Source organism: Eumetopias jubatus, unplaced genomic scaffold, assembly GCF_037043125.1.
Source record: "Eumetopias jubatus isolate StellerSeaLion01/CBP00866 unplaced genomic scaffold, mEumJub1_p1.0 scaffold_10, whole genome shotgun sequence".
Classification (NCBI taxonomy): Eukaryota; Metazoa; Chordata; class Mammalia; order Carnivora; family Otariidae; genus Eumetopias; species Eumetopias jubatus.
The window spans coordinates 40,081,021-40,091,453 of NW_028274816.1; the positions used below are offsets into that span (position 1 = coordinate 40,081,021).

A 10,433-nucleotide genomic window follows, 5' to 3' on the forward strand; every position below is an offset into this window, starting at 1 on the left:
TGAGCGCAGCTAGACACAGGCACACCACAGACCTGTTCAGCCGACTGCTTGTGGGACCTCCACGCACTGTGACCAAGACCCGTCCTGGAAGATTTTGTTCCTGAAGTATCAGAAGGACCTTATTATAAGGTGGTTTCACTACAATGTCTGACCCCAGTAGAATATGTAGCTGGTGGTATTCTATATGTGTAATAATGTCTGTACTGCATGACCCTCCTTTCTCTTCTGACCAGTGGACCTTCTTTCCCCGTTTGCCTCCAAGAATCCCCCATCTCTGCCTTAGGCGCACACTGTCTCACTACATGGCCCCTACCACCATGTTGTATTGGCCTCACGTGGACCCCAGGAGTCCAGGAGTCCAGGTGACACCAGGACGTGAATCAGACAGAAGTCACTGCCCACCATTCCCCACCCTGTCAGTCCCTCGCCTGGCTTGTGTCCTTTTGATAATTCCTGACACCAGTATTCACTGAGCAGCAGCTACGTACCAGGCACTGTGGCTGGCAGGGGTACAAAGCATCCCCGTGTACCAGGTCCATTTGGAATCTCATGGCAGCCCCCCGAGGGAGGAGGGTCAGGTACCTGGCATCCCCCACTGCAGAGAAGGACCGTGAAGCTCAGAGCTCCCGTTGTAGCCCACCCTCCTTCTGACTCGGCGTTTCTGAGCCCTGCCCCATGCTTTCTTCTGGAGGGCTCGGTGCCTGCTGCAGCATTCTCCTGCCTGCCCCACCCCTGCTAGAGTACCTTGTTTGTCCCTTCATGCCACAAGATAGGGAGCTGAGAGGCGTCCATCTCGGTCTTTGGGGTGGGAACATGGGGCTGGTCCCTGAACGGGTGTGGGGAAGAAAAACTGTCCTTGCAAAGCCGTGGGGTGGGGCTGCCGCAGCGGTGGGACCCGAGAGGGCAGCCTGGGCGGGGTCCGAGAGCCAAGAGCGGCTTCTATTGTCCTCCCTGGAGCCCGCCAGCCCCTCCCTCCAGTATGCGGGGGGCCCCCAGACTCCCGCCCCCGCCCCGCGGGCCCCCCAGACCCTGGTGGCGGCGGGAGGAGGCGGCGGGCGGAGGCGGCGCGGCGCGCGGCGGAGCGGGGATGCGCGGTGCTGATGCTGCAGGGCCGGTGCTGCATTCTGCGGCGGCGTCCCCGGATTGGCCGCGCGCGGTGACGCCAGGCCGGGCGCTGCGGGCGGGGCCCGGCCTATAAGAGCGGGCGGCGGGGGCGGCCGACCCTCCGCAGCCAGCCCCGGCCTGTACGCGCGTGTCCCGCAGTCGCCCGCCGCACGCACCGAGCATGAGGGAGATCGTGCACATTCAGGCCGGCCAGTGCGGCAACCAGATCGGGGCCAAGGTGAGGACGCGCGCCAACCCCCCCGCCCCCGCCCCGGCCCCGGGCCCTGACACCGCCGCGCACCCCGCCTCCCCACCCACAGCCCGGCCCCGGAGGGAGGGAAGCAGGGAGGCGCCGCACCCCGAGCTGCACTTGCCGCTGCGAAGCCAGGAACAAAGGGACGAGCAGGGCCCCGCGCCGGGCAGCCGGGACACCGGGGTCCCTGCCCTGCCACATCCACATCGCCTTCTCTCTGTCCCTGCCCGGGTTACCTCAGGCCTGCGGGAGCGCCGCGCAAGTTGGCGGCTGAGCTCCATCCACAGCGGCTGCAGCTGTGGGGGCTGTCTGGGCGTGGCCCTCTTCTTTGGGGTCGCAACTCAGCCTTGAACGAGATGGGTGGGGTGGGCAGGTTTGGGTGGGGCGTCCCCTTCAAAGCCGAAACGATTCTGTCTGCCCTGCTCCCGCTGCCCCCAGGAGCAGGATGTCCTCCAAGCCGCCAGAGCCACCCCTATGCCCCCAACCTCGCTGCTCAGCTTCCTGACCCCACCCTATTCCTTTGTTGGGGGAGGGGTTGGGCCCAGACTCAGGGTGACCTTGGTCCAGGACTGGACTCTCCCTCCAGCTCAGCCCAGCCTGGGCAAACCTCCCGTGGGTTTGGACAGCACCCACCCAGGGACTGTGGAGTCTGGGGGTGGGATGTTGGGAACAAAGCCCGGCTCCTGGGATGGAGAGCTGCATCACCACCCGGCTCCTCCCCTCCATTGTTAGCCCACCTCGAAGATGTTGGAACTAAGGGGAAGAGGAGGTGGTTAATCCCCACTGGAACCTAGGAGACAGGTGTCACGTCCCCAACTCCAGGGAGACTGTCCCTTTCTCAAGGTCACGCAGCAAGTGGGAGACAGAGCCACGCTACCCTCTGGCTCTCAGTCCCTGCAGATGTCCAGCCCAGGGCTCAGGCTAGGTGGGTGGGGCCTGCTGCACCCTGGGGCACCCCACAGAACAAAACAGGGGAACAGGGGTGCCTTTGTCAGGACCAAGGCCAGGGACACAGGGCGGGAGTGGTGCAGGGCGGGTTTTCCAAAGAGGCAGTGGGAGGAGACAGGTCTTGGAGGTGAAGGGGCCTAGGAAGGGGTTCCTCTGGAGGCTGTTGCCATGGAAACCAGGCAAGAACAAAAAGCTAATTACAACGCCGCTGGGGCAGCCTCGTGGCTGACATATAAATTGCAACTTCTTCTCTAGGGTGGAGGCGACTTGGACGGGGTGGAGGGGTGGTACCAGGGAGACTCCCTAATCACCCAAAGAAACAGCTGTGCCTGCCCCAGGAAGGGGGATGGGGGAGGGGGCGGCCTGGGGGATGATGGCCTCAAATCAAATCAGGACTCCCGGGGCAGTCGCTGACAGCTGCCCTGGCCATGTGGGAGGGGCGGAGGGCTCATTAATGTGGTCACAGGGGCCAGGCCTGCCCTGAACATCTGCTCCTCAGAGGGTCAGGGGTCACTGGGGGGAGGGAGGGCAGCCCTAAGTTCTGCCTGAGCCTGGGGGAGTGGTGATCTGGTTATACACCCCTCCTCTTTATGGACTGGACAGACAGATATCAAGCAAAGGCAAGTCCACGCCCCGAGCTGTAGCTGCGGTGGGGGGAGGGCTGGGGGGGATGGCAGGAGGGGGAGGGAGGAAGGCAGAGCCACTAGCCTGAGTGCTGGACAAGTGTCCTTGGCTGAGATTTTTTTTTCCTGCTTCTTAGAGGTGTGGCCTCCTGGGTTTGCTCATTATTTTTTATTCCTTTGGGTTGATTTTCTTACTTTATGTTGTTTTAAAAATTAGTATCTGATCCTTTCTAACAATTCAAACCAGAGAGAGGTGGATTTTGTGGGGAGAGGAGCTGTTTCTTTCTCTTCCGCCTCTGCCTTTTTTGGTGACCAATGACAGCAGTTGAGCAGCTTCCCTCTGGCCTCCTTGTCCTCGAAAGTCTCCAGGGACCCAAATCAAGAAAGTGCTCAAAGCCCCCGGGCCAGGCCCAGCTGATGCTGCCGTCTGCCCTGTGGACAGGCAATTCATTGGCCGTTTCTGTCTCCTGATCCCATAGTGGCTGTGGGCGCCCTGGTGAGGGGGGCGGACGAACTTTTGCTTCCCATCACCAGCAGCGACTGGCCGATGGGCAAGGGCGGCTGCTCTAGCGAGAGGCCTGGCTGCGGGGGATGGAGAGGGGCCAGGGCGATTGGGGCCAGGAGAGAACACACCTCTCCCGAGCGGTAGCTTGCCGGCATTACCCTCACGACAAAGATCACGATCGCTGCGTATTGACCACTGTGCCTGGTGTTCAGGCCCATCGCCTCCAAGACGTGAGGTGAGATAGGGGATCGCCCTTCCCCCAGGGGTCGCTCCGGGAAGTGGAGGCACCACCCAGGAGGGACAGGGCAGGGGTCGGAGTCTAAGGTCTGCTCGGATCCATTAGGGTGAGCGGGGACGCCCCCTCCCACCGCCGCCACACAACAGGCGAATGAATCCGGGGACCCCATCCTTCTGTGGGGTGCAGGGCCATCCAGGAGCCTTTGTCTGCGCCCTCTTCTCTCGGCCGCTGGGCGGAGCCTCGGAGGGGCGGGCCCTGGCCCTGACCGCCAATGGGGGGAGGGATTTCCTGTTTTCTCTGAACCCGCCTCCTAAATGGGTCACTGTAGCACTCGCTGTGCTCGGGGCGGGGAGGGGCTTCGAGGTCCTGAAAGGGTTTAACACTTGTGAGTCGGCAAGCCCTCCCTCCGCGGAGCCGCGTCCCCCCACTTGCGGTACCGACGCCTCCCGGGCCCCGGAGCGAGGACAAGGATCAGCACCACGGACAGCGCAGAGGGCGCGGCGGGGGGGGGGGCGGGGTCCGATGTAGGCGCCAAGGCCACTGGGTCCACGCGCCATCTGGCAGTTTTCTCAACTGCAGCGATGGTCATGAGTATTTCTTCTTTAATTTACAAAGTTGTGTTTTATTACTGATTAAATATTACATAATATATTTTACTAATACACTTCTTATAAGTCACATTTTTATTAGTTTTAACCATAAAAGCAATTAATATATTCTTCTAAAAAGTTGAGACATAGCAGATAAGGCTGAAGTACCCATTTAGCCACCTCATGCCCCTAGGTCCTGCTCTCCTACGGGGACAGTTTTGTTTTCCATTCTTCCAGCCTCTTTTCTGTGCATGTGCATCTCTCTCTCTATATATATCTTTGTAGAAAAATGTAACATCTTTTTGAGGTTTCCTTTTTTACTCTACATATCATTATGCAGTGTGCCTTTCCCTCAAGGATGTGTCTCGGGGTTGTGCTCAGATCAATGACGATATTTTACTGCACCACAGTATCCCAAAGTATATTGATTTTTTAAAACTTTTATTTTTGTTATCTGTGCATATGGCTTTACAGATTTAAATAGCATCTAACCTTTTGACTCAATGAAGCCACTATTTGCTGAATGCATCAAACCTTGTGCTAACCCCTTAAGGAGGATTCTATTATCATGTCCACTTTACAGATGAGAAAACTGAGGTCTCAGGAGAGTCACTGGCACACACTGACTGGTGCTGGTATCTTGTCCATCACCTCCTGGAGGACCATGCTTTCCAGAGATGCATCTTCAATAACTCTCTGTAGATGTGTTGATGGCAGGGTCACTGACTCACTCCCTCCTGGCCCCACACTTGCTGTCTCAAGCTCATCACTCCTCTGCAGGGGCTGTGGTGTCCCTGAAACCAGAGGTCTGGGGTGTCTCAGAGCTCTGGAGGCCAAGACCCTAGCTCCCGCTTTCATGCAGTCCTCGGGCTGAGGAGGCCGTGAGGATCCAAGCAGTGGTAGGAAGCTCTGATCAGGCCCCAGATGCCTCAGTGACATTTCTATGTGTTTATTTTTTCTAATTACAAAATTAACACACACAACGTAAAAAGAACACTTAACAATGACAAAACGGGGAGTAAATCCCCTACCCTCGCTGAGTGACGACCTCTGATAACAGCCTCTCTGGATGAACTGCCAAGACTTTTCTAGGCATTTTATAATAATGATAATACTTGATAATGATCAGTTTTAATTTTTTATTTATTTAAAAAATATTTTTTTATTAATTTGAGGAAGACAGAGAGAGTAAGTGAGAGCACAAGTTGGGGGGGGGGAGTTCAGAGGCCGAAGGAGAGGCAGATTCCCCCTGAGCAAGGGGCCCTAATGCGGGGACCCCGGGATCACAACCTGAGCCAAAGGCAGACGCTTAACCAACTGAGCCACCCAGGCGCCTCTAATTACCAGAGTTTTTAAAAAATATTTTCCAACTAACCTTTTGTTATTGTTTAGAAATTAACATGTGACAATTCCAAAAGAGCCAAAGAGTATACAGTGAGAAGAACTTTACCCCAACCCAGACCCACATTCCCAGGCCCAGGTCCCTGGAACGGACACCTCTGTGTCTGTTAGAGATATCTATATATAGATAAATATGTGAAAACTGGATTCTAACTGCTTTTTTTCATGGAGCCGTCTTTTTGCCAACACATGACTCATATGTAGAGTCCTGTTATTTCTTGAGGCCTTCATACCATTCATCTTCTGAAAGTCACTCCAACCCTGAGGAGCAAAGGGGAGGGGCACTGGGAAGTCACGCAGTGTGTGACTAATGACCCTCCCTGCATGGGCCCACTGTGCTCCACACAGCTTGGAAATGCCCTTGGGGTGAGGGCCCAGCTCTGTGCAGCCTTCCCTTCACCCAAGGGATGTGTCTTTGTGTGCTGACATATATGCACGCATTCACATGCTTCCCATGATCAGCTCACTTTATTCCCACAAAGACTTGTTTCACCATCAGGCCTATTGAACAGATGAGGACCCTGAGGCACAGAGAATCTTCAGGACCTGCCCAGGGTCACACAGCTGGGAAGAGGTGGCCTAGCTCCTGAATGTAGGCCCTGCTCTGTGCTTTTGTGCTCTGGGAGCAGACTTTTTTTTTTTTTTTTTTTTTTTTTTATTCATGAGATTCAGAGAGAAAGAGAGAGAGAGAGAGGCAGAGGCAGAGGGAGAAGCAGGCTCCCCGCCTAGTAGGGAGCCCGATGTGGGACTCGATCCCAGGACCCTGGGATCATGACCTGAGCTGAAGGCAAACGCTTAACCATCTGAGCCACCCAGGCGCCCTGGGAGCAGATTTTGCGAAGCGCTGTATATCCCAGCCCTAGGGGGAGTAGGGTGGGTGGCAGCAGGTGGTAGAGAGAGTGAACCCTGGGAGTCTGGGCTGTGCCAGCTCTTTGCGGACAGGCTGGGTGAACCAGGCAAGTCATTCCCCACTCAGGCTCCCCGTGGTTCCCATTGGCTGAGGCTGATGATGTGCTGGACCCTGCCAGACCCTATCTCTGGACATCTTTTGCCCGGACACTGAGGGGGCACATGTATCCTGGGCTCTGTCTCTGTCACTTACTGTAAGCAGCTCTTTGCCTTCTCCGTGCCTTGGTTCTTTCATCTGAAAAGAGAGACTAAAGAAAACCACCCCAGGAGGGTGTTTATTACTAACCCCTCATGGAGGAGTGGACTGTCCAGGGCTCCTGGTCAGCAAGTGCAGAGCTGAGTCTGGGGGGCCTGGGTCTGTGTCATCTGAGCCCTGAACCACTCTGAGGGCGCCAGGCACCATGAACGTACAGACAGTGGATGTGCATATTTACTATGATAATTTTCTTTCTTTTTTTTTTTTAAGATTTTATTTATTTATTTGACAGAGAGAGACACAGTGAGAGAGGGAACACAAGCAGGGGGAGTGGGAGAGGGAGAAGCAGGCTTCCGGCTGATCAGGGAGCCCGATACGGGGCTCGGTCCCAGGACCCTAGGACCATGACCTGAGCTGAAGGCAGATGCTTAACGACTGAGCCACCCAGGCACCCCTACTATGATAATTTTCTGACAGATGACAGAGCCTGGGGCTTTTCTCTGAAGTCACTCAAAGGGGCTAGTGCAAGCTTTGAGTCCAGGCCCCTAATTTGACACCCAGGGCTGAGTTCACAGGAGGGAAGCCCTGGTGGGGGTCATAAGCACCTGCTGACCCTTCCTTTCCCCCCTGCAGTTCTGGGAGGTCATCAGTGACGAGCACGGTATAGACCCCAGTGGCAACTATGTGGGGGACTCAGACCTGCAGCTGGAGCGCATCAGCGTCTACTACAACGAGGCCTCTTGTGAGCTCCCACCCTGCCCCCATGCTTGATCTGGGAGGAGGGAGGAGAGGGCGCCTTGACTGCTGAGTCTCAGCATTTCTGCCCTCCTATCAGTTGGTTGGCAGGTGTAACCCAAGACTCACAAAACAAAGATGAGGAACCCTAGAAACTGCCACCACAGTGAGATTCAAATATGTGTAATCCTCACATGACACATGCATAGTCTAGGGGATGGACAGGGCTGGGCAGTGTCCTGGAGGCTCCTCAGGAAGCCCATGGGAGGGTCCAGAGTGGGGGCCACTTAGCCCCTGGTGTAAGATGATGTCCATAGTGAACTGGAGAAATATTAACCTGCCCCCGTGGATGTATTCTGTGGTCCTGGCTGTCTAGGGTGTTGACCATGATCCCCATTTCACACGTGGTTCCAGCCTCCCTGACCCCAGAGTCTGAGCGCTTATGGTGACAGCATGACTCTGGCAGGCCAGGGCAGGATTTAGAGGGCAGGAGGAGGCCCTGACCCTCTGTGACCCACATAACCCACCCCTTTCCCCTCAGCTCATAAGTATGTGCCTCGGGCCATTCTGGTGGACCTTGAGCCCGGAACCATGGACAGCGTCCGGTCTGGGGCCTTTGGGCACCTTTTCAGGCCTGACAACTTCATCTTCGGTAAGTTTCCCTTGTCCCACACTCTGAGGCAGACCCCATCATGGGCAAATCCAGATCAGCAGAAACGACAGGGCAAAGTCACCCCTTAGCAGGACAGAACTGACCTTCCCGTTCTGCATTTGGCAACAGAGGCCCAGAGGAAGGGTTCTGGACAGGGCAGAACAATGCGTGAAATAGAGAATTGAGCTTACGGGATTGTTACAGAGCTGGCAAGACAGGAGTCGGTCTCCAGAGGATTCAAGTTCATGGGCACACAGCACTGCTGTCATCAAGAGGGCATCACCCCATTTCTGTCTTCTGGAGCTCAGCACCCCAATTGATGGGCACCAGTCCACATTCAGACCCCAAGCGGCAAGGGATTCTGGGGTTCTGGGGGCCGTAGTTGGCACTTCCAGCATGGCCAGTCGGTGGCTGGAGGCGAGGGCTGGTAGACTCACCCAGAACCCCCCAAGGGAGGCAAAGCCAGGTTCTCAATTCCTGCCCAGAGCCCTTATCATCCGGCACCAGGCAGTGGGGTCCACCACCCGCAGCACGGCTGGCGTGGAGGGTCGTGGAGGGAGTGAGAAGGTGTGGGCACCCTCACTTCACAGAGCTTCCACAGTTGATCTCTGGGGTGGCCCCTGTTCGGGCAGGCGCTGTAGGTCTGACTAGTTTGTGACCCCTTCTGCTGCCCCCGCACCCCCACAGGTCAGAGCGGGGCCGGCAACAACTGGGCCAAGGGTCACTACACGGAGGGTGCTGAGCTGGTGGACTCCGTCCTGGACGTGGTGCGGAAGGAGTGTGAGAATTGCGACTGCCTGCAGGGCTTCCAGCTGACCCACTCTCTCGGTGGGGGCACGGGCTCGGGCATGGGCACGCTGCTCATCAGCAAGGTGCGTGAGGAGTACCCTGACCGCATCATGAACACCTTCAGCGTGGTGCCCTCACCCAAGGTGTCGGACACGGTGGTGGAGCCCTACAACGCCACGCTGTCCATCCACCAGCTGGTGGAGAACACGGACGAGACCTACTGCATCGACAACGAGGCCCTGTACGACATCTGCTTCCGCACCCTCAAGCTGGCCACGCCCACCTACGGAGACCTCAACCATCTGGTGTCGGCCACCATGAGCGGCGTCACCACTTCCCTCCGCTTCCCCGGCCAGCTCAACGCTGACCTGCGAAAGCTGGCCGTGAACATGGTGCCCTTCCCGCGCCTGCACTTCTTCATGCCCGGCTTCGCGCCGCTCACCGCCAGGGGCAGCCAGCAGTACCGCGCGCTCACGGTGCCCGAGCTCACCCAGCAGATGTTCGACGCCAAGAACATGATGGCCGCCTGCGACCCGCGCCATGGCCGCTACCTGACGGTGGCCACCGTCTTCCGCGGGCGCATGTCCATGAAGGAGGTGGACGAGCAGATGCTGGCCATCCAGAGCAAGAACAGCAGCTACTTCGTGGAGTGGATCCCCAACAACGTGAAGGTGGCCGTGTGCGACATCCCACCCCGGGGGCTCAAGATGTCCTCCACCTTCATCGGCAACAGCACGGCCATCCAGGAGCTGTTCAAGCGCATCTCCGAGCAGTTCACCGCCATGTTCCGGCGCAAGGCCTTCCTGCACTGGTACACGGGCGAGGGCATGGACGAGATGGAGTTCACCGAGGCCGAGAGCAACATGAACGACCTGGTGTCCGAGTACCAGCAGTACCAGGACGCCACGGCCGAGGAGGAGGGCGAGATGTATGAAGACGATGAGGAGGAGTCCGAGGCTCAGGGCCCCAAATGAAGCCGCTGGAGTGGCGGAGCCAGGCTGCGGCCGTGGCCAAGAGGCCTGTCCCCCAGAGCCATGTCGCCACTGACACCACCCCCAGCCTCGCCCCCGCCAGCTCCGGTCACGGCACCCCAGGGCTCCCGAGTGTCTGTCCTCCAGTATTTACGGCATCCCCACCCCACGTGAGTCCTGTCTTCCCTCCATAGGTCAGGTCCACTTCTGTGTCTGCTTTATTGTCAGCTCCAGGCCTGTTTTATGGTTTGTTTTGTTTTCTTTTGTTTTTTTTTACTGGTTTGTGTTTATATTTTGAGGGGGGATACTTAATAAATTTATTGCTGTCAGATATCCCTGCCTGGTGCTGGAGATTTCTTTTTATTCTGGAAGGTGGGGTCCAGAGGGGTGAGGAGGGACAGACTGGGAGGCCCTGGGAGGGGGGTCGGGGGAGGAAGGGTCATTGTCTCCCAGGCTGGTGGCTGTGCTTAGAGCCTGTGGGTTCTGAAGGCACAGCTGCTGGGAGCTTCCGGAAGTGGT

At 57.2% G+C, this 10,433-nt stretch overlaps 1 protein-coding gene across 1 annotated transcript; it reads left to right on the forward strand.

Annotated features, from left to right (window-relative positions):
- The first annotated feature begins 1,270 nt into the window (after positions 1-1,270).
- TUBB3 (tubulin beta 3 class III) lies at positions 1,271-10,116 on the forward strand. The gene is made up of 4 exons (XM_028092392.2): positions 1,271-1,342; positions 7,401-7,509; positions 8,044-8,154; positions 8,842-10,116. Exons 1-4 carry the CDS (start codon positions 1,286-1,288, stop codon positions 9,915-9,917), a joined length of 1,353 nt encoding a protein of 450 aa, XP_027948193.2. The 5' UTR covers positions 1,271-1,285; the 3' UTR covers positions 9,918-10,116.
- Positions 10,117-10,433: the final 317 nt, after the last annotated feature.

Excerpts from the sequence above, each read along its gene's own strand:
- TUBB3 (XM_028092392.2), top strand. The coding sequence starts at position 1,286 with ATGAGGGAGATCGTGCACATTCAGGCCGGCCAGTGCGGCAACCAGATC. Across the intron at positions 1,343-7,400 it reads GCAACCAGATCGGGGCCAAG|TTCTGGGAGGTCATCAGTGA; the intron begins GTGAGGACGCGC and ends TCCCCCCTGCAG. Across the intron at positions 7,510-8,043 it reads CTACTACAACGAGGCCTCTT|CTCATAAGTATGTGCCTCGG; the intron begins GTGAGCTCCCAC and ends CTTTCCCCTCAG.